This window comes from Cervus canadensis, chromosome 2, assembly GCF_019320065.1.
Source record: "Cervus canadensis isolate Bull #8, Minnesota chromosome 2, ASM1932006v1, whole genome shotgun sequence".
Classification (NCBI taxonomy): domain Eukaryota; kingdom Metazoa; phylum Chordata; class Mammalia; order Artiodactyla; family Cervidae; genus Cervus; species Cervus canadensis.
Window position 1 is genome coordinate 12,973,926 of NC_057387.1, and position 23,468 is coordinate 12,997,393.

At 44.6% G+C, this 23,468-nt stretch overlaps 2 protein-coding genes across 12 annotated transcripts in view; one reads left to right on the plus strand and one right to left on the minus strand.

Moving 5' to 3' along the window:
• Positions 1-5,846: 5,846 nt before the first annotated feature.
• Positions 5,847-7,871, minus strand: LOC122426743 (basic proline-rich protein-like). Its single transcript, XM_043445874.1, has 3 exons — positions 7,820-7,871; positions 6,593-7,654; positions 5,847-5,897 (listed from the first exon to the last, which is right to left on the minus strand). Exons 1-2 carry the CDS (start codon positions 7,869-7,871, stop codon positions 6,909-6,911), a joined length of 798 nt encoding a protein of 265 aa, XP_043301809.1. The 3' UTR covers positions 5,847-5,897; positions 6,593-6,908.
• ARHGEF11 (Rho guanine nucleotide exchange factor 11) overlaps positions 7,451-23,468 on the plus strand; it is a 108,832-nt gene continuing 92,814 nt past the window's right edge. For 4 of the 11 annotated variants that reach the window (XM_043453231.1, XM_043453213.1, XM_043453268.1 and 1 more), the window contains exon 1: positions 7,455-8,891. In XM_043453231.1, coding sequence (XP_043309166.1) covers positions 8,860-8,891 — 32 coding nt within the window. In that variant the 5' untranslated portion in view covers positions 7,455-8,859. Of the gene's footprint in view, positions 8,892-23,468 lie in introns of all 11 variants that reach the window. The other 7 variants (XM_043453204.1, XM_043453222.1, XM_043453240.1 and 4 more) reach the window with 5 other exon arrangements.

The following is a 23,468-nucleotide window of genomic DNA, read 5'->3' on the forward strand; positions in this document are numbered from 1 at the left end:
CTCACATCCATACATGACTACTGGAAAAACCATAGCCTTGACTAGACAGATTTTTGTTGGCAAAGTAATGTCTCTGCTTTTTAATGTGCTGTCTAGGTTAGTCATAACTTTCCTTCCAAGAAGTAAGCGTCTTTTAACTTCCTGGCTGCAATCACCATCTGCAGTGATTTTGGAGCCCAGAAAGATAAAATCTGCCACTGTTTCCACTGTTTCCCCATCTATTTGCCATGAAGTGATGGGACCAGATGCCATGATCTTAGTTTTCTGAATGTTGAGCTTTAAGCCAGGTTTTTCACTCTCCTCTTTCACTTTCATCAAGAGGCTCTTTAGTTCTTCTTCACTTTCTGCCATAAGAGTGATGTCATCTGCATATCTGAGGTTATTGATATTTCTCCCAGCAATCTTGATTCCAGCCTGTGCTTCATCCAGCCCAGCGTTTCTCATGATGTACTCTGCATATAAGTTAAATAAGCACAAGAAAGTAGAAAAAAAATTACACCAAAGACATCACCTACACCAGCACCTACACAGGAAATAACGATAAAGGAAGCATTTCAAACAAAAAGAATGATACCAGATAAAATTCCAATTTACAAAAAGGAATGAAGGGCATCAGAAATAGTTACTATGTAGATAAATACATTAACTTCCATTTTAAAAAATAGTTATTTATTTGGTAGCACTGGTTTAGTTGCAGCACACAGGATCACTGATCTTCTTTATGGCAAGCTGGATCTTTAGGTGCTGTATGAAAGAACCCTTAGTTGCAGCATGTGGGATCTAGCTCCCCCATCAGGGATCAAATTCAGCCCCCTGCACTGGGAGTGCAGAGTCTTAGTCACTGGACAGGGTTGAATCCCTGTGTTGGGAAGAGCCCCTGGAGTAGCAAATGGCAACCTACTCCAGTATTCTCGCCTGGAAAACCCCACAGACAGCGGAGCCTGGCAAGCTACAGTCCATGGGGCTGCAAAGAGTCAGACGAGACTCAGTGGCTAAGCACAAACACACACACATCTTAGTGAACTAGAAAACAAAGGGCAAACTAAACCCAAGGCTGTGAAAAGAGAGAAATAAAACAGAATTTTAAAAATAGACAAAGTCAATGAAACTGTCTTAGTCAACTTGGGCTGCTATAAAAATTATCATAGACTAGTTTAAACAACAAAAATTTATTTCTAACAATTCCAGAGACAGGAAATCTGAGACAGGAAATCCAAAATCAGAGTACTGGTATAGCCAGGTTCTAAGAAAGATCTCAAATCAAAGATCTCAACTTCAACTGTAAGGAATTAGAAAAAGAGGAGCAACTGAAATCCAAAGCAAGCAGAAGAAAGGAAACAATAAAGATCAGGACAGAAATCAACAAAACAGAAAAACAACAGAGAGAAAATTCAGTGAATCCAAAAAGCTGGTTATTTGAGAAGACTAATAAAAGCTACACACCTGTAGTCAGCTTGGCTGAGTCCAGTTGGAAGCAGTGGGAGGGAAGACTTAGAAAAGAGCAAGAGCAATGTGTGAAAGGTTTTGATTTGTGGTGATTGTTTCATGTATATCAAAACTTACCAAGTTATATAGATTTTAAATATGTGTAATTTATTGTATGTAAAATCTTTTAAAGGACAATTTTTTCCATTTTTAAAGCAGGCTTTGGGGACTTCCTTGGTGGTACAGTGGATAAGAATCTGCCTGCCAATGCTGGGGATACAGGTTCGATCCCTTGTCCGGGAAGATTTCATGTGCCACAGAGCAACTAAGCCTGTGCACAACTACTGAAGCCCATGTGCCTAAAGCCTGTGCTCCACAACAAGAGAAGCCCCCGCAATGAGCAGCCAGTGTGCTGCAATGAAGAGTAGCTCCCATTCAACGAAGCTAGAGAGAGCCCGAATGCAGCAACTAAGACCCAAGACAGCCAAAAATAAAAATAAAATAAAACAGGCTTTGAGTAATTTTTCTATCTTCCTCTTGATATCACTCTTTTTGTATCTTACATTTGATCCTGGTTACTTTTTCTTATTGGGATAAAAAAATAACACACATACAGACCCAACTTCCAAAAATATTAGCCTTCAATCTAAAACTGATTTTCTTTCACACATTTTCCTTTACAACTTATCTTGGCACCTTCCCGTGTTATTCAGTTTGTCTCAGCTACTAGGGGTGTTGATGGGAGAGAGCTGGTTTCTAAGGTAACCACAGACAGGACGGTACCCCGCTTAGGAGGCTGGGGTGCACACCTAAGAGGTGACACCTCAGACAATGCAGATCTTCTCTCAGTGGGAGTCAAGGAGAGGAGCCCCTTCTCCACTGAATGCCTTGAGATCCTCAAAAGTAAAGAGCGAGCAACTTTCCGGGGGTGACTTCTGGAGGGACACTGAGAAGGGAGACAAAGAAGTGAGAGCTCTAGGGTAACATCTGCTGGTCACCGCTTAATGGGGAAAACGACTCTCTGGAGGGCTGAGGAGTTAAACCGCTGACCTCTACTTCCAGCTCCACGCTCCCCAGTTTCTCCTTCTTTCTGATAAGGTTTTGCCTATGTGTTGTTTCTGCTTTTTGTTTGTTTGTTTTGCTTTCACCAATGCCTGCAGCACACAGGCAGCACAGTTAAGCATAGACTTAACTGTGCTTAACAGCAGTTAAGCATAGACTCTGTGGCCAGACTGCCTGGTTCTCCAGCTCTGAGACCCTGAGCAAGTTATTTCACCTCCTTGAGCCTCTGTTTCCCATCTGAAAACAAGGATGATAATAATAACCACCTCCAAAGGCCGCTGAAATGACCTAGTGGTTAACACTTGCAGTTTGTTTAGAAGAGTATTTACCCAGTAAGCACTATGTATGTTTGGGGTGTTATTATTTTTTCACATTAAAATTTTATTGGGAACTCAACAGGTTAAATGGAGAAGGCAATGGCACCCCACTCCAGTACTCTTGCCGGGAAAATCCCATGGATGGAGGAGCCTGGTAGCTGCAGTCCATGGGGTCGCGAAGAGTCAGACACGACTGAGCGACTTCACTTTCACTTTTCACTTTCATGCATTGGAAAAGGAAATGGCAACCCACTCCAGTGTTCTTGCCTGGAGAATCCCAGGGACGGCGGAGCCTGGTGGGCTGCCGTCTATGGGGTCGCACAGAGTCGGACACGACTGAAGTGACTTAGCAGCAGCAGCAGCAGTAACAGGTTAAATGACCAGAATATTCTGAGTGACAATGAAATGATGTCTATAACAGTTTAATGTTGGTTATTCTGGCTATCCAGCAATATGCTAGAGAAATCTGAATCAGTTAAAAATAAATCACAAAATTTTCTCACCCTTAGGACTAAACAACTTAATTAAGCGAAACTGTGAAATCATCTTTCCAACTGATAAAGGTTGAAGGGGGATAGAAGATCACCGACAAACCGTAGCACCATGTTTTTATTTGCTAGGCCTGTCTCCTAACAGCATCTCAGAAGGAGAATGACTGAAATCTGTCTTTCTGAGTCCATCTTTCTAAGACAATACATTTGGTTTGGACTGGGGATGTCTGCGCAGGAAAAAGTTGCTTCTCTACAACTTACACTGTGAACCATTCAAGTTTCTCCACCACAGCTTCCAGTCAGCTATTCAATTAAATACCAAGTTTCTAGAATCTGTCTCTACAAAGAGAAAAAAAAAAAGAGGTTTTTTTCTCTTTGCTTCTCACACCTAAAAATAAAGAGGTATGAACTCAAGCCAAAACAATCAGACTAATGGGATTTCATGCAAATCACCTAAAACCCTTCTCTGCCATAGCTTCCTGAGGTGTAAATAAATTTAACATAACAACTAATGAACGAAACAAGAATGTTGGACAGAGATAGTTCATTTATTAACAAAGTTCTTGGGAAAAAAGGTAAAATAATTATTAATTTAAGATAATATTTTTAAAAGTTTAGTCATGTTTTCCTGCCCAGCGTGCTATAGTTTATAACAGCGCTCCCCAGCCTTTTTGGTACCAGGGACTGGTTTCGCAGAAGACAATTTTCCCATAGACTGGGAGTAGAAGGGGGATGGTTTCCAGATGATTCAAGAGCATCACATTTATTATGCACTTTATTTCTATTATTACTACATCAGCTCCACCTCAGATCGTCAGGTACTAGATCCTAGAGGTTGGGAACCCCTGGTTTACAGAGCCCAGGCTTGACTTTATTTAATCCATACAACCTGCAAACATCAGATTACAAAGCTAGAAAGGGATACAGCCCAGAACAAACTCAGTTCTTTGGAGTCCTAGTCTAGAGCTCTTTTCATTCACCAACAACTGCTTCCAGACTCCTACAACCTGGTTTGTCTTGGGTACAATCTAATTTTTTTTTTCTCCCCTGAACTGAGATTTAGCAGTTCACTTACATGGCCAGCTAACTTCAGGGAGTTCTATCCTGCTAAGGTCACTCCCCACAACCCCACAGTCTTCAGGGTGGAGTAGACAAAGAGATGCATTGCTCTACAAGAGGAAAATACTCAAGTGCATTCACAGTACCATTTAACTATAGCAAAAATAACTTCTTATTTAAGCTTTATATTAATAGGTATTATTATTTGTCTTTAATATACAGACTGACCTAGCACTCTCACAGGATCACTACTTCTGAAGTCATCTGTCATGTGCAGTATGTGAGATGTTTCCAGGAACCAGCCATAATGCCACACATAGTTCAGGCATTCAGTTTCTTTATAACCTATGCCATTCACTGGATAAAAATAAGCCTCTTAATTGCTACAAATGTTACAACTTTTAGTAAACTCAGGGAAAATGACCATGAAAATTCCTGTTCTGTGAGATTTATTGGTTATCTCCTGAGAGAGGCCTAAAAAGAGATACTGAACAAAGCAGGGATACACATTTTCATTTTACCAAGTTCTATCTGATAGAACATTTTACAAAGTCCTATCAGAAATGGCTGGCAAGAGTATACTATCAAGCATTTATTTAAAAAAAAAAAAAAACAGCAAAAACCCACTTAATCTGTCCCTTCAAGGTGAAGATGAGTCTATTAATTAGTGAGAACATTACTGTTTTTTTAAACTCATGCTTATGGAGCATGTATTTTGAAAACCTGACTGAAATGGTTCCAAAATTGCTATTTTTAAATTTTTTTTTGGCCACCCCATGTGGCGTGTGGGATCCTAGTTCTCCAACCAGGGATCAAACCCACATCCCCTGCATTGGAAGCTGGAAGTCTTAACCACTGGACTGCCAGGGAAGTCCCTGTTATTTTTTTAATTATCAAAAAGAGTGTGTTTCATCAGTAAAAATTTTCTCTGCACACTTGAAAACTAAGAAACAAAATTTTAAATTTGTTTAAAAAATCTAAATGATACTTCCAAGCGGGTTTGAACCCATATGCTAAAATATAAAATGTAAAACCTTCCCATCATCAGTCCCAAGAAGGACTTATTGACTTAAGCTGTAAATTTACTAGTTGAATTTCAATCAAAAGTCTTTGCATCTTGGTGAATGGGACTGGAAGATGAGTATCATAATTTAATAAATGCAATCAAGAATGTACTTCTGCTTGAGTCTACCTCTTTGACAAGTATCTTTTCCAGTCATGATTCATTCCAGTCATTAACATTCACTAAAAAATATGATTTAAAAACATACTTCATCTTTATTTTAAATAATCTTTCAATATTTCTACTCTAGAGCAAGATTTATAAGGTATGTAATAAAATATATGTGCGCTTCCTGGTGGCTCAGAGGTAAAGAATCCGCCTGCCAATCAGGAGATGTGGGTTCAATCCCTGCATTGGGAAGAGCCCCTGGAGAAGGAAATGGCTACTCACTCCAGTTTCTTGCCTGGGAAATCCTACGGACAGAGGAGCCTGGCGGGCTACATTCCATGGGTTGCAAAAGAGTTGGACACGACTTAGGATCTAAACAACAATAAAATACATGTAAATAATTGTTTAAAAATATTACATAAAGAAGCATGCCAAGAAAAATGTTTGGTGACCACTGATCTATCACTACAGAGTGTACACAATTGGGACCATTGTTTTGCAGGTAGTATAGGAAGGGAATAAACAAGGTCAGTAGCAATTTGAACTGTGTTGCCTGATTCCCGGCAGAACTCCTGTCTTGGGGGGTTTTGGCTTACGGGTTGGTTGAGATGGGGTGCAAGTCTTTCTTTTATATATCAACTTGTATCTGGTATAATTCAGGTTATTAGTTTCTTTTTCCTCTTGCTATTTGCAAACTCATCACTTCTAACAGTGATGAGTGCTGAGGTCACTCAGCTTTATGGATGTGTATGGGTAAATACACATACACATGTATTTCACCCCAGAACAATCAAGGTGGTGTGGAAGGAAGAGACCACGAGCAAACACACCACCGCCCGCAGGGTATTTTACGATAGCATTCACCCAGGCGCAAAGACCAAGTTCACTTCCCAGTCCTATTAAAAAGCTTCCTTTTGGTCTTAATTATTTTTAATCATAACGCTTGGGACCTTCTGACTAATGTCATGTTACTTGGAAAGATTTAGAAACTGTGATTCTATGAGTGGAGGTTATGAAAATAGAATTGTCCCTGAAAGGATTTTCCATCGAGTTCAAAAACACTTTACCCAGACTGGTAGTAAGATGCCCAAACAATCCGGGCGGCAAGACCAGAAGGGTCTCTTCCGTGGGTCTAAGAAATGAGGGCCATCGAAACGGGAGAAAACTGTTGAGAGCTCCTGGCACCGGAGTAGGAGGCCGCGACAAATGTCTGAAAAATGAGGAATGCGGTGGAGGTAAAGCGAGCGGTGGCGGGGGCGGGGTGGGAGCAGAGGTGACGACGGTGCACGCCGAAACTGGCCCACGTGAGGAGGGGGCCTAGGCGCGCCGGGCACCGCAGCAGGGGGGCCAGGGGGTAGCAAACAAAGGTCAGGTCTTGTGAATTCAGGGCAGTAAAAAGGGGAAAAGCACCCAAGGGAAAGCAGCGAGTAGGTGGCCGCAGTGGTGACGGCGGCGGGGACTGCGCGCCGTGATTCTCGGGGTCCGGGCCGGGGTCGCCGGCGAGCCAGGCCGGGAAAAGCCGGGGATCCGGCTAAGCCCGGGATCGGTTAGGCCGCACCAAAGGGCAGGGCCGGCGACTGTGGGGCCGCGGCGGGGACCGGCCGAGGACCAGCGGCGAGGGGTCGCGGCGGGGCAGGGCGCGCAGGGAGACCGGGAGAGAGGCGGGGGGCGGGAGCCGCGGCCGCAGCGCCCAAAGAAGGGAAGGGCGGTCGGCTTCCCGCCCCCGCCCCCTGCCGCGGCGTGAGTGCGGGGGAAAGGCCGGCGGGCAGCGCTGGGAGGAGGGGCAGGCTGCGGCCCCGCCCCCGCCGGAGCGAGGGTAGGAGAAAGGCTCGCGGGGAAGGCGGAGGGCGGGCAGCTCGGGGAGGGGGCGGCCGGCCGGGCCTGCGCCCGAGCGAGCGGCGAGCCGGGGGGGGAAGGGGCCCGGAAGGAGGCGAGCGCGGCCGCGACGCCGGGAGCCGGACGCCCGCCGGTGCCGGCCTGCCGCCGCCGCCTTTCCTGCCTGCGCCCGAGCGCGGAGTCTCGCGGCTGCGGAGGCCGGAGTGCGGCGGTCGGGCGTGGGGCGAGCGGGCAAGCGGGGCCGGGAGCCGGAGGCCGCCGGCGGTCCTGCGCCAGGCGCGGTGGGCTCTTGCCTGCGAGGTTAGGCGAGGGGCGGAAAGGGAGGAAAAAGAGAGGCCGAGCGAGAGAAGCCAGGCGATCGGATTGTCCAGGAGGCTGGTGTGGAGGAATATCCCACCCCGAACTCAAATCCACAATAATAATCCAAACTATTAATAATAAGGGGCAGTTTTCCTGGCCAGGCGAGAGGGAGAGCAGGCGAAACGGGAAGAAGCGAAAGCTTCGTTTCATGGAGGCTGAGGCTAGAGAAAATTTCGGAGCCTGGATGTGGAGGAGCAAAACAGAACTAACTCAGGAAATTGTCTTTCAGAAAAAGGCCGAACCTAGGCTGGGAATCAGGCTGGGGTAGGTGGAGAAACCTGCAAGTTTAAAGGAAAAAAAGAATATTTTCAGAGATTTGTCTCTGGTTTGTGGTATTGCTACCATTTTAAAGGTAAAAAGCATTGCATTCAGGTGTCTTTTTTTTTTTTTTTTTGGTGCGATTGGCTCATTTAAGAATTTCAGAACCTTTTCATCTAAAAGCTTTTTTTTTTAAGGAAATTTATAATTTTCATTTCCCAGGGTTGCACTGGACTTGTAAGGAGTGCTGTTGTGTACATACTATTGTATGATTTTATTTATTTTTTTACTGTGCAAATCAGCTGGAAGATTTTTTTCCAAGTGTCAGTTTGGATTTTTTCATCTTTTTTTTTTTTTGGTCCTTCAGTATATCTGTTGTCGTTTTAAGCATTGGAGACCAGAGAATTATTTTTTTCTGCTTTGGAGCTTGAGGCTCTTGCCAACGTAAGGACAGCTGGAAAAACTGGATTAAAAGAATGTTTTTAATCTGTATTTTGCAGTTAAGATTGATATTTTGAAGGCACATTCTTTCTGTGATTCTTTTTTTTTTTTTTTTTAAAGCCCATAGCGCTAACCTTGAAGAGATTTGTGGTTGGGTTTTTGGTTTCTAAGAAGGTCATAGTTTTTTTCTCTTTTTCTTTCGGTTTTTTTTTTTTTTTTTAAGGGGGGGAGGGGAAAGGGGGGCTAAGAAAGGAGACCATGTTAACTGGTAGAAGTAGAATGGAGCTTCAGTCACCCGGGTCCTGAGAGCTGGAGGAAAAAGGATTGTCTTCAAGTTGGGAGGCCCTCCTCTCACCTTTCTTAAAAATTGCAAGCGATTCAATCCTGATCAAGACATCACAACTACAAGATTCTGAAACCGTGGAGACACCGAGAAACCATGAGTGTAAGGTTACCCCAGAGTATAGACAGGTAAGTTTGCTAATAATGTGGTTTTTCAACACTTGCTTAAGGAAAGACTGGGAAAGAAGGTGTTGCATTTTGATAAAAGATTGTAAAATAAGGGTCTGGGTGGGCTGTGGGTATTGGTGGGTCCCTGGGGACTGTCTGGGCATGTGTGTTTATGTTCCCACTGTGTGTGTCCATGTTCAAAAGGTATCTCCTGAATCAGTGTTTTTTAAATGCAAGCAGTAGACAGTGACGCAAGGAGTGGGGAAAGAGGGGGAAACGCTTTCTAGCCGCCTTTGACTTTTGCCAGGCCAGAGGCTGAATCTGAGTCCCTAACTTGCCAGCTTCGGGGTGGGAGGCGGGCACAAGCCTGGTCACGTGAGACCCCTAGGGTGATTGGGACTGGCTTTAGGTGTTGGAGCTGCGGGGGGAAGGGCCCTGGCAGGGGCGTGGGCCTCCACCGGCTGGTTGTTGTGGAATGGTGGGGCTTGGTGATGGGGTGGATCCCATTTCTAGAATGAGGAGGATGTTCTTGGCCTGAATGATGGGACAGAAACACACTTTGCACCCGTACAGGTCTTGATTTTTACCAGTGGCTGATAATGGCCTGCAGAATAGCATAGGTCAACCCTAGAATTTCTTCTTCTCCAAGCTTGGGGTTTAAATTGAAATCGGCCAACCAGCTAATGCTCTAGGTTTAATCTGCCAAGCCGTTTTTAATAAGCTTGACTCTGCAAAATGGGCCTTCCCTCTGCCTAGAGCCGGAAGGATTTGTTTTGGGCTCTTAGGCCTGATATGCAGAGGCACTGGCCGTTAGAGTCTGAGCGCAGGATGTCCCACACCCTCTCCCCTCCCCCCCACACCCCCACCAGAGTGTGCCCAGCCTCCTCATCAGTACATTACGGTTTCCAACTTCGTAAGGTATCTGCCTTTTCTTTTCCTCCCCTCCTCTTCAACCCTTAGAGAACCTAGAGAGAGGGTAGTTTTGTGGGTGCTGCACACACCCTAACTGGATGGATGGGTGGTTGGCGGACTGAACAAGCAAATGAAAGAACTGGGCCTGGGGGGTGGGAATTACTGGAGAGATAGGGAAGAATATTTGCAAAGGAGCAATGAGTTGTTTTCTCCCTGTCCAGTTAACCTTTGATTATCCATGCTGATAATTTCTTTTTGGCAGTGGAATGTGGCCTGAAATGCACATAATCTCTCTCTCTCTCCCAAACACTAATCTCTGTATTGCCTCTGAGCCCCGTTTAGATTAGTTCAGCAGTCCCTAGACAGGGACCTGACTTGGCAGTGGAGAGAAGGCAGAGAGCCACAAAGGACAGATAATGTACGTGACTGCTTAAACCTCCATCTCTTCCCCTTTTTGTGGCTTCTCTTTAGTTTGACTCTTGTCAAGGCAGGGAGTTGAAATGGTTACATGACTGCCCTTCTCTTTTACCCTCTTGGAATTTGGGAATTAACACACTTGCCTTTTTGAGATTCGGGGTGAACTGTTCCTCTGAATTCAGAGTTGTGAGAAGGTAGAAACCCAGATGTTGGGGGTGAAAGATGGAGGCAATGAAGGTTCCTGGGCTGGAGTGAGACGCTCCTCTGGGAGTTTGGACACCCTCACAATCTTCTCAGGATGTGTATAGCATGGTTTTTCTGAGTGCTTTCATAGGAATGTATCTATTTGAACCTCCCAATATTTCCGTGAGGCAGACAAGACAGAGGTTTTCATTCCCATTTTACAGAAGGGGTGATTGAGGCTCAGAGAGGATACCTGGCTAGCCCAGTGCCATCTTCCCTGACTGGTGGCAGAAGCCGGACTCAGATGCAGGTCTTCTAAACTGGAGGCTCTTACTGTTATCCTACCCTAAGTATTGGGTTGGCCAAAAAGGTCATTCCAGTTTTTCCCTATAGTCTTATAAACCCAAAAGAACTTTTTGGCCAGCCCAGGATATTTGTCTACTAGTCCTGTGAAACAGGAGTGGGGCACAGTTTTATTCTTTCTGGCAGCAGAGCACGATGCTTTTTGGCACCCCCTTGCACTTGGGATAGTGCAGCTTTGCAGGTTGAGAGCATTCTTCACTTCCACTCCCACCCCAATTCTCTTCCTCATCAGAGAGTCAGTTCTGGGGCTTGAGTCCCCTTAAAGGTATCTCCAGCTGCATTGGATCTTTACCCCTTTAGCAGCAGGTTCGTTCTGTTGGATCTTTTGACATCTCAGGTTCGATACCCCTGTGGATTTTAAATATTTCACAGTGTTACACAATTTTATACCATACTGGAGGGATTGAGTGGAAGGATTTCAGACTGTTGAGGCAGCGACTCTCTTTTATTTATCCATTTGCTGTGTAGGGAGCCTCGTGTAAGGTACTGCGCTCTAACTGTTTCAGAAAATTTTAGTATATGTGCTGCGGAAGCGAGCACTGTTTCAGAAAATTTAAGTGAGAAGTTCTTGCTTACAAAGAGCATGCAGTCTTAACTTGAGAAACTGGGAAAGGTACGAGAGATATAAATAACACTCTACTATAAACTCTGTAAAGGCAGGAATTGGGTTTTCTTTGCTCAGATACGTCCCTGCATGCCTGACTTAGTGCCTTCCATTGGATGAATGCTCACTAAATACTTGACATGAACGAATATCTCAGTGAATAATATGTCAGCACGTACAAGTTCATCCATTTCAGATTTTTCGAGGTTCATGTGTTAATTTCAAATGTAGTCAAAGTAAGGTCAATTAGAGAAGGCTTCCTTGATGATGTGTATTTTCTAGGACATAAGCAACATGATGGAGGACCATGTCTATGAAGAGAGATTGTGGCTCAAGGAATAGAAGGCTGTGGAGAGTCTTTAATCCTCTCTTGGGGAGTGAGTGACTCCTGGTCCAAAGAAACATGAAATATTCACAGCTAATCTTGATCTTGCAGTGTTAATCAGTTGTTACTGAAAGATGGGCTGAATTGTAGCTGTTCATGTCCCTTTCAGTTTTTGTCCGTGGACAGTTTATTGCCCATTAGTGTGTTCTTCTCAAAAGTTTCTAAAAATGTGTTTGATATTGCAAGCAGAGATAATAATAGTGAATTATTTTTATAGGAATGATAATGAGTTTTGCTATGCCATGTATATCCATTTCCCTAGTTCTCCATGGCAAATGTTTTTGAGATGGCCAGATGGGTTAGGAGTTTGTATCCATAAAACAGCTTTTCTCTTTGCAGAGACAATTAGCTCATGTGAGGACCAGAGCAGATGGAGAAGTACTAGATATAAGCCGAGTTCTTGGTTTGAGCCCTGGCATTCCCCTTAACTGTGTGACCGTGGGCAAATCACATGCCTCCTTTGGTTTCCTCATATGTGAGGCAATAGCTCGTTTATATGAAATGCTTTCCAGTCACAAACATTTTCACATAGCTTGTCATTTGAGGATTATAATATTTATTGCATCTTTCTCATGGTGCTGTTGAAAGGAGCAAATCAAATCAGGTAATATTTCACATTGCTTTCTAAACTGTAAAGCTCTAGAAATTTTAGATGGTAAACTCAGGGATTTGATTTAGCTTTGGGCACTACTTTCTGAACTGGCCCAAAACAAATTAAGAGTGACCGAAAGATCTTTCTATTGTTCTGAAGAATTTAACCAGAGCGAACAGGCTTTTTTGTTGCAGAAGTACAGGAGGTTAGAAAGAAGGCATACTTTTCCAATGGTCAGGGTTGGGTGATGACAGTAGAATATGAGAAGGGGAAGGTTATTGAATCTCCTTCCCAGGAATTTTGATGAATGGGAGAGGCTTGAGCTACCTTGGCTTCCTTAGATGGGGATAGAAAGGATTTGTTTTATGATCTCTGGCTGTTCCTTGTTTTAGAAGCATATGACTTTCCTAATTCAGAATAAAGGAGACCCAAGCAACTGTTCCTTATCAGGGATCTGAGATTGAATGTAACTTTTCCCCAGCCTGTAGCCTTTTTTTTTTCCCAAGAGGAGGCAAAATCTGGAGTGAGGTGTATGGAGGAGGAGGTGGAAGGAAGTGGAGGAGGGAGGAAAGAAGCTTCAGACTGAGGAATGTTTGTAGAGAAGAAAAACTAGTGGCCTAGGCTGAGGAGGAGGTGGGGGAAAACCCTTCCCACCTCAGGCTCGCTGCTCCCACTTCAGGTTCTTGTTGAGCCCTGGGGATAAGACATACAGCTGAGTTTCTACCTAGTTTAGATGTTCCCAGAGCAATAGCTTCCCTGGTGGTTCAGATGGTAAAGTGTCTGCCTGCAATGTGGGAGACCCGGGTTCAATCCTTGGGTCGGGAAGATCCCCTGGAGAAGGAAATGGCAACCCACTCCAGTACTCTTGCCTAGAAAATCCCATGGACAGAGGAGCCTGGTAGGCTACAGTCCATGGGGTGGCAAAGAGTCAGACACGACTGAGTGACTTCACTCCCAGAACAATGACAGGGATCCAGAGCTCCAAATAATAAGTCCCCTGAAATGCTGAGTCTTCTCCAAAATGTACCCTGGTGCTCTCCAGGCGTGAGATTAGAGATGGCAATGGATTTGCACATGAAACGTTTGGCGATTAATCACCATTATGAATGGGAGCAGTCTAAGCTTACCTTCACATACTCAAAAACTTTTCTGAAAGAGCACCCTTTGATGAACAAATTTATTTAGTTTTTTTTTTTAATAGTCAAAGTACTGTCAGAGTCCCTTTCATTGTATTTAGGAGAGTAGACCAAAAAATGTGAAAAGTTTAATGACAATGAGATCGTCAAAAATAAAAGTGATTCTGTGAAGGTCACATGGCTAGTCCCCAAATTGGTACAAAGACAAAGGAGTTCTGGAAGCTTGTAACCTCCATGGAATAGAGTTTGGAAACTTTTGGATAGTGTCCCTTACAGCTTTAAAGATCTGGGCCTCCGCTGTATGTGAAAGGGCTTTGTTAACGCTGAAGTTCCATGAAACATAAGAGGACTGGTTTTAATCTATACTAACTGAATCTGCTTCACATCTTCATAGTGGCACTACCTTTAAAAACCCATTTTATTGGTTTATTATTTTTAAAACTTAATTTCAAGATTTATCATGTGGCTTGGAAACCCGTTTCACCATGGACTGTGCATTCTTCTTTTCTCAGTCACCATCCTTGGGAAAAGACTCAAGTGGAGACTTGCTAGTGGCATCCAAGGTCACTCCTTTGCCCCATGGAGGGAAGCAGGACTGCAGAAAGTTGCAGATTCTGGTTTCAAGAGAAAAAAGTATTCATTACTTTATGAAAAGTTGTGTTAGATCCTTTGTGAAAGGAGACGTGGAGTTCTGAGAGAAGACCCCCCCACCCCAGCATCTGAGTAAATAGAGGAGTAAATTAGGGTAGCCAGCCTCTCAGATTTGATTCCGTCTAGCTGTTACGTTCTTTGAGCCTCTGAAAACATAATGCCTGTGCCCTTTCTTTCAGTGAGCCAGGACTTTTTTTCAGGAACCCTATCTGCCTTCCTGAAAACCAGTGAAAAATTAAAGTTGGAAAAAAAACCAGAGAACAGAGTGGTGTGATGAAATGGGAGGGGAAATGGAAGAAGTACAGTGATGTAGAAGCATAAGGAGGGGCCAAGAAATCTGTGGCCCCCAACAAAGTTGGAGTAGGATTTGGAAGACATTTTCAAGGCCTGAAAAAACACCTGGACTTGTGGCCCTAGAACAAATGAACAGAGTTGAGGGGAAAATCACAGAAGTCTTAAGTCTTAAGGGATCCTCTTCTTTACTCTTGACTTCAAATAGGCTATCTCTTGAGGTGGTTCAGAAGGTTGAGGGGCTCCCATTTTCACTGATCCCCTGTGGTTCCGTGAGTTGAATAGTTGAACATTCTTTTGATTACCAAATTTTCCTTCAGTACATTTTTTTCTTTTGGCTGCGCTGCATGGCTTGTGGAATCTTAGTTCCCTGACCAGGGGTTGAACCCAGCCTTGACAGTAAAAGCCCCAAGTCCTAATCACTGGACCACCAGGGAATTTCCTCCTTTGCTATAATTTAAGCCCATCTTCCTGCCTTTTACTTCTGATTTCAGCACAGGCCCTAAAGTCACTTGTATCCCTCTGTCATCTTTAGTGACTTGACAAGATTCTCCTCTTTCTAAAGAATAGCAAACTAAGGGCTGTGTGAGAAAGGAGCTTCAAGAAGTGCAGAGTGAAGTGACTTCATTCAGTCTTGATTTTCAGCACTTTCTCCTCCAGCATTTAAAACTACCATAAAATGGTGCAGTGAGATCTGTAGTCACCAGTCATGGCCTGGCATCGAATCTCGGAGGAAACGACCTATCTAACAGCCTTCCAGATGATGACCTGTGATCAGAGGCACTTGCAGACAGTCAGTTGGATGGCAGATAGTTATCAAATAGCTCCATGCTCAGCTCAGTGCTTAGTGTTCTGGTAGATAATTTGCAAGAATGTGGAGCTTACATTCTTGTTGGGAAATGTAATTAATGAAGCAACATAAAACAATAAAAAGATAGTACATCGTTGCTGAATCTTGGTGTATACCAAAAAGGTACATTTAGAGACAAGGAAGAAGTTGGTGCTAAAGAGAACAGCCAGGGGAGGGTTAGTTAGATATTATTTAAGTCAGAGAAAGAGAGGAGGCTGTTTCAGACAAGGGGAACACAAGAGCAAAGTTCTGGTATAGAATCAAGCATGAAGGTGGCCTCAGGATGGTAAGTGTGTTGGTCTTTGCAGAGCAGAGAGAAATTAGGTTGTCAGGGTGAGTATGGTGGGAGGGTGGGGTGGGGATAAAGATACCAGATTGACGTGGTAGGAAATGAGAACCAGTGAGGTTTGTGTAATATATGATGAGAAAAAGAATGTTTAAAAAAAGAATTCTGATATTATGTAAATGAGAAGACAGCAAACGATAATGTGAGAGCAAAGAAGAAGGGCAGGATTTGAAAGACATTTTGGAAGGAAAATCAACAAGGTATGGTTGTGAAGGCTGAATCGGATTTGGTTCCGAAGTTTTGGAGACTGGCTGACTGGGAGGGTGGTGCTGTTGCTAGAGAGAATAAGACCATTAAAAGTCATTCCACCTCCCATGGGTACCCAGCAATTCACTGAACACAGCATCTCAAATGATACTTACCTTGCTAAGGCCTTTAGGTTAGGCTGTTTCTACCAAATAGTATTATTTATTTATTTACCAAATAGTTTTAAGAGTTCTTCTAGAGGAAGGGAGAGAAGGGAGTGAGTTCTTCAAGATTCCCTTAGGAAATGGGTCATGACTTGAGGAGATTAACATGTATTTGAAATCCTGATTAATTAATCATACCCCACTCACAGCAGACCAAACTCCAGGGCTCAAGGGCTGTCTCTGCAGAAACCACCCTAGTAGCATGATTATAGAGAGGACAGGACTTGAAGCTAGAAGAGCTTTGTGTGAGCCCTAGCTCAGCCGCTAACTAGCTGTGAGATCAGGACGATTTGTGTAAAAGCGTTCGGTGAATTCTATAGTGCCAAACATATGGTTAGTGTTGTTGAGGCATTTGGTTTGGCAGGGACCCCAGATTGGTCTGAACTCTCCTCAGTTGCCACCGGAAGACCTGTGCTTAGGTGCTGAGACCTCTGCTGATTCTAAACAGGACTGACAGGCATGGCTCTGGGAACATACAAAACAAACACAGGACATACTAGTTAAAAATCAGACGCGGAAGGTTCTGTCCCAAGAGATCCTTTTTTTTTTTTTTTTCCTGGAAACTTTGGTTCAGTGTCTTTCCTTTCCAGCCCAAACTCCCCAACTTAGGATCCATGCTTTCTTCATTTCAGCCCGCATCTCACTAATTGTAGGTCTTGTTACTGTCCCCTACGATCCCACTTCGGGTAGGCCAGCCTGTTTCCTAGACCCCATCACGTCTTTCCACATCTTTATTTGTATCTTATCTTTCTCTTCCCAACTCTCCTTAATCTTAGTTTCTTCAAGGAGGCCTTTTCTGGTTAATATCGTCAAACTCTATAGTACATTTATATTATTCAACATTCCTTTTGCACATCCATATAGCAAATGAACTTTTACTACCTTTTTAAAGTTATTTATTTATTTATTTATGACTGCACTTGGTCTTCATTGCTGTGCATGGACTTTCCCTCACTGTGGTGAGCAGGGCTACTTTCTAGTTGCAGAGCACAGGCTTCTCTTTGCAGTGGCTTCTCTTGTTGCAAAGCACTTGCTCTAGGCCACACAGGATCAGTAGTTGCGGTGCCCGGGCTTAGTTGCCCCATGGCATGTGGAATCTTCACAGAGCAGGGACGGAACCTGGGCCCCCTGCGTTGGCAAGTGGATTCCTAACCATTGTACCACCAGGAAAGGCCCTCTTACACCTTTCATATGTTGATATACTTTATGTCAAGTTCTAGCAGAATCACTAGCACATGGTCTCTATTATAAATAAATACTGGGTGCTTTTCCATTCTTTGCATGATTTATGTTGGTTATTGTGTCCTGTCCTGTTTCTTGGGGTTCAGAAGCAATGTCTCTTCATTTTTTCATTTTTCTGGATTGTCTTCTAGTGCCCATTGGAGTTCTCTTTATATGAGTTGCATTCCTCCCTGCAGTTACCTGGCTTGAACTGTCGTTCATTCTTGACATTTCCAGTTTCCTCCATGCCTACCCAAGGGATTTCAAGAAAGCAGCACTAAACATGGCTTCCCAGGTGGCTCCGTGGTCAAAAAAACATTAGTCTGCCAGTGCAGGAGACACAGGAGACGCGGGTTGGATTTCTGGGTCCGGAAGATCCCGTGCAAAAGGAAACGGCAACCCACTCCAGTATTCTTGCCTGGAGAGTCCCATGGGCTGAGGAGCCTGGCGGGCTACATTCCGTGGGATCTTGAAGAGCTGGACATGACTGAGCGACCAGCACACACTCAACTCTGAACATCGCTGCTAGGCATGGAGAGCAAGGATTCCATGTTCTTATTGGGTGCTAGGTCCTGGGCATTTGGGATTTCTTTTAGGGGCCTTGAGGTTGTGTGCCTCCAGCTTCTCCCAGCTCTCAGGGGATTTCCCCACTGGCCGCCTTGTTTCAGAGCTGCTGTTCCCTGCAGGGGTCTGACGGCACTGGCCCGGCCTGCCTTTGTCCTGCCTGCCCCAGGCTGGCCCCATTCATTTCCCAGAGCACAGCCCTCAGAAGCTTTCCTCCAAGAGACTGCTGCTGCAGAGAAAGGCCACTGTTGTTCTGGGGGGAGGTGGCTGGAGAGACTGTAGTAAATAGCTTTGTGAATGGGACCTTGTATGAGGCTAGAACCGCAGACCCTTTTCTCCTCAGAGCCCTAGGGATGGGGGCAAAAAGCCGCTAGGACTTCAGTGTGTTCACAGGAACAGGGTCTGAGGTTTAGGAATGCTCATGCTCTCCCTCAGATAGCGGCACTGGTCCATTGAAGAAGTCTTCACTGGCTGGTGCCCCTTGCGGCACTAGGATTCAACGTGCATAGGTTGCTTACCCTGCCCTCCAGGAGCCTGTGGTTTCGTAGGGGAGGCATGAGGGAACAGGAGTTGTATGATACCACCCTGAACTCTTCGGTGATATCAGTTGAGGCACATGGGAGACCATCAAGAAGCTTTGCTGGAGGAAGTGACCTTTAATTGAGGCCTGAAAATGAGAGCCAGGCTTGAGTAAGGGAAAGTCCAGGCAGAGGGAACAACATGTCCTGAAGACAGAAGGCAAGGAAGGGCCTGGAGTGGCAGGAGCTGAAGACGGAGAGGCAGTGAGCAGTCTTGTTCATTCGTGTGTGCCTCTTTGCGACCTCATGGACAGTAGCCCACCAGGCTCCTCTGTCCATGGGATTCTCCAAGCAAGAATACTGCAGTGGGTTGTCATTTCCTCCTCCAGGGGATCTTCCCAACCCAGAGATCGAACCCATGTCTCCTGCATTGCAGCTGGATTCTTTCCTGCTGAGCCACCAGGGAAGCAGAGACTTTAAAACAATTAATTAGATGAAACAGGAGAGTAGGCAGGGAGCTAGGGCTTGGGAACCATGTAATCTTCCTTGTTATCCTGAGGGCAGTGGAGGACCATTGCAAGACAAGTAGAGAGTGACATGGTCAGATATGCTTTTAAAAAATAACAAGATCACCCCGACTGCAGTGTGGACCTTCACGTTGAAAGAATGAGAGAATAGAGAGAGGGAGGACAAATTAGGAGCCCACTGCAGTAATGTGGGCAGGAGGTGAGGGTCGCATCTACTAGGGAAGTGACGGTGGAGATGGAGAAAAATGAAGACTAAGTGGTTGGTTTTGTGAAGGAGGGGTGAGGCACAGGTGGCAGTCTCATTCTTGGCTTGGGCTGCTGGGTGGTACTGTTCATTCATTTTCGGCTGAGTGGGGTCTTAGTGGCAGCAGGCAGTATCTTTTGTTTTGGCCCAGGGACTCTCAAATTGCAGCCTGCAGACTTAGTTGCCTCGAGGCACATGGGATCTTAGTTCTGAGAACTAGGAAACCAGGGATGGAGCCTGGATTCCCTGCATTGGAAGGTGGATTCTTAACCACTGATCAAAGGAAAAGTCCCTGGGTGGGACTCTTCCGTGAAAAGGGGAACTCAAGAGGAAGAGTGTGATTGAGGGAAGGAGTCCCTTTTGGGCATGATGAATGGCCTGTGGGTAATCATAGGGAAGGTGTTAAGCAGGCCAGCAGCTGGTGACACAGGCCTGGAGGTCAGGAAGGTGTGCGGGGCTGTGGTCATCAGTGTGGACAGAATAGTGGAAGTGGGAGGTTGTCCAGGGACAGGGTGTGGAGTGAGAAGAGCCTTGGACAGAACCCTGGGGGGCACTGCTTCAAAAGGGAGGCAGAGGCAGAGGACCCCACCCAGGAGACTGGTGGGGAGTGGCCAGAGAATAGCAGTTAGGGCCATGTGGGATCTCAGAAATGAGGGGAGGGTCAATGAGGTCAAGTGCTCCCAGGGGGCAAAGGATGGACAGGATAGAGAAGTGTCTGGATTTGGTAACTAGGAGGCTTTTCATGGCCTTGGGAAGGGGGGAGGAGCCAGTTCGGAATGAGTTTAAGAGGGAAGAGGAGGTGAGGAAAGGGTGATATAGTCTGGTCAATTCTTTTATGAAATTTAGTCAGAAAGAAGAGGAAAAAATGTAGCCCATTAGTCTCCATTAAATAGGCCTTTGAGTGCCTTTTTTCCAGGTAGAACTAGGTTGTTTTTCAGTCAGAGTTTGGTGTACATCTAGAGTCAGCTGTGGCAGAGGCAGGAGGGGAGATGTGTGACAGGATTAAAGCAAAGATTAGAGTCAAGAGAAGAAGTCAGTTTTTAAAGTAGGAGAGAAGACAACTGATAGAGAGGGAAGGATGGAGGTTTTAGTGCCAAGATAAGAGTGCCATAATGATGGCTCCTTTGTATTTCTGCCCTGATAGGAGTTTGTAAAGTGTTCTTGGACTGTTATCTTTTTGAGATAGTCTAGGCGAGTATTTGCATTCCTGTATTATAGGTGGGGAAACAAACTCAGGGAGGCTTTAATGACTTGTCTAAGTCTGTAAACTAGTAAGTAATGGAGTTGGGATTTTTTTTAAAAAATCTGTGCTTACAGAGCCCTAGCCTTGTGCTCTTTCCATTTTCCTGTCCCCCTGACCAAGCTCACGGTAAAAAATGTGTACATCTTTGAGGGAACCAGACATCAGGTTTGCTCAACACAAATAAAGGGTGCCCTCCAGGAAGACTGGTTGATCAGGAACCCTCTTTTTTTTTTTTTTTTTTTTTAATTTTTTTATTAGTTGGAGGCTAATTACTTCACAAACATTTCAGTGGGTTTTGTCATACATTGATATGAATCAGCCATAGATTTACACTTATTCCCCATCCCGATCCCCCCTCCCACCTCCCTCTTCACCCGACTCCTCTGGGTCTTCCCAGTGCACCAGGCCCGAGCACTTGTCTCATGCATCCCACCTGGGCTGGTGATCTGTTTCACCATAGATAGTATACATGCTGTTCTTTTGAAACATCCCACCCTCACATTCTCCCACAGAGTTCAAAAGTCTGTTCTGTATTTCTGTGTCTCTTTTTCTGTTTTGCATATAGGGTTATCATTACCATCTTTCTAAATTCCATATATATGTGTTAGTATGCTGTAATGTTCTTTATCTTTCTGGCTTACTTCACTCTGTATAATGGGCTCCAGTTTCATCCATCTCATTAGGACTGATTCAAATGAATTCTTTTTGACAGCTGAGTAATATTCCATGGTGTATATGTACCACAGCTTCCTTATCCATTCATCTGCTGATGGGCATCTAGGTTGCTTCCATGTCCTGGCTATTATAAACAGTGCTGCAATGAACATTGGGGTGCACGTGTCTCTTTCAGATCTGGTTTCCTCAGTGTGTATGCCCAAAAGTGGGATTGCTGGGTCATATGGCAGTTCTATTTCCAGTTTTTTAAGGAATCTCCACACTGTTTTCCATAGTGGCTGTACTAGTTTGCATTCCCACCAACAGTGTAAGAGGGTTCCCTTTTCTCCACACCCTCTCCAGCATTTATTGCTTGTAGTCTTTTGGATAGCAGCTCAGGAACCCTCTTGAGCGTTTAATCTCTTCCCGGTAAGCTTTCTTGTCCATGGCTCCCTGGTAGGTCCTGAGGTTTGCATTTGCTATTCAAGAGGAAGAAAACTTCCCTCCTTCTCTGCCTCCTGGTTGGTTAATGATGGGGAAAAAATGGCACTTAGGGGCCAGGTAAGTTCAGTGACATTGGGAAGAATAAAATCTCAGAAGTGACTCAGCATTCTTTCACTAAGCAATGTGGCACCTTTAAGCTATTCAAAGATCCTACCTGTGTGTACCCTGTGGTACCTGGGACTTTGTAGTGAATGGATGCTCAGTAAAGTTTCACTAAATGAATAGATGTGTGTGTGCGTGTGTGTGTGTGTGTGTGTGTGTGTATTCAGGCAAGAATACTGGAGCAGGTTGCCATTTCCTTCTTCATGGCATCTTCCCAACCCAGGGATTGAACCCGAGTCTCTAGTGCCTCCTGCCTTGGCAGGCAGATTCTTTACTACTACCCCACTTGGGAAGCCCCCTAAATGAATGGGTATGATTTTTAATTAACACCTTTGTGATGTATAACTCACATACCATCACTACTTTAGGATATACAGTTTAGTGGGTTTTAGTATATTCACAGAGTTATGCAAACATCTCTATTATCTCATTCCAGGAAATTTTCGTCACCCCTAAAGAAACCTCATACCCCTTAGCAGTCATTCCCCTCACCACCCCACTAGCCCTAAGCAACCATGAATCTACTTTCTGTCTTTGTAAATTTGCCTATTCTGGACATTTCCCATACATGGAATCATATAATATGTGGCCTTTTGTGCCTGACGACTTTCACACATGATATTTTTCCAAGTTCATCCATCTATGTTGTAGCATATATCACTGTTTTATTCCTTTTTATGGCCAAGAAACATTCCATTGTATGGATATACTACCTTTTGTTTATCCATTCATCAGCTCATGGGCATTTGGGCCATTTCCACTCCTTGGTTATGATGCATAATACTGCTGTGAACATTTGTGTACAAGTTTTTGTGTGGATGTACCTTTTCATTTTTCTTGGGTATATACATAGGTGGGAATTGCTGGATCATATGGTATCTCAGTGTTCAGCATTTTAAGGAAATGCCAAACTATTTTCCAAAGTGGCTAAACCATTGTACATTCCCACCAACAAATTGAGAATCCAGTTTTCCCACATCTTCACCAGTGGTTGTTTTACTGTCTGTCTTTTGATGATAGCCATCCTACCAGGCGTAAAGTAGTATCTCATTGTGATTTTGATTTGCATCTGGGGGCTCAGATGGTAAAAGCATCTGCCTACAATGCAGGAGACCTGGGTTCTATCCCTGGTATGGGAAGATCCCCTGGAGAAGGAAATGGCAACCCACTCCAGTACTCTTGCCTGGAAAATTCCATGAACAGAGGAGCCTGGTGGGCTATAGTCCATGGGGTCGCAAAGAGTTGGATACAACTGAGTGACTTCACTTAATGACTAGTGGAGCTTCCCAGGTGCTGCTAATGGTAAAGAACCCACCTGCCAGCGTTCGATCCCTGGGCCGGGAAGATCCCCTGGAGGATGGCATGGCAATCCACTCCAGTATTCTTGCCTGGAGAATCCCCTTGGACAGAGGAGCCTGGCGGGCTGCAGTCCAGAGGATGACACAGAGTCAGACATGGCTGAAGCGAGTACGCATGCAGTGACTAGTGATGTTGAGCATCTTTTCGTGTGCTTGTTGGCAGTTTGCATATCTTCTTAAGAGAAATGTCTATTCAGATTCTTTGTCCACTTTTTGTTTATTTGTCTTTTTATTGTTGAGTAAGGGATAGTTTTATGCTAAGTCACTTAACCTCGCTCGACCTTACTCAGTTTCATCAGTCGTAAAATGGGAAAGTTGAATTTGATCTCTGAGATCCCCCCAACTCTCATGTTATTTAATCTGTGGAACTTCAGTCACTCTTTTAAGGTTCTGCTCACCAGATTGCAGTGTAGACTAGTTGTTAGGAGTATGAATTTTGTGTCAAATAGACCTGGGTTTCCTGTTACTTATTCCCTCTCAACCTCAGTTTCTTCTGTTGGAAAATGAGGAAAAAAGTATTTTT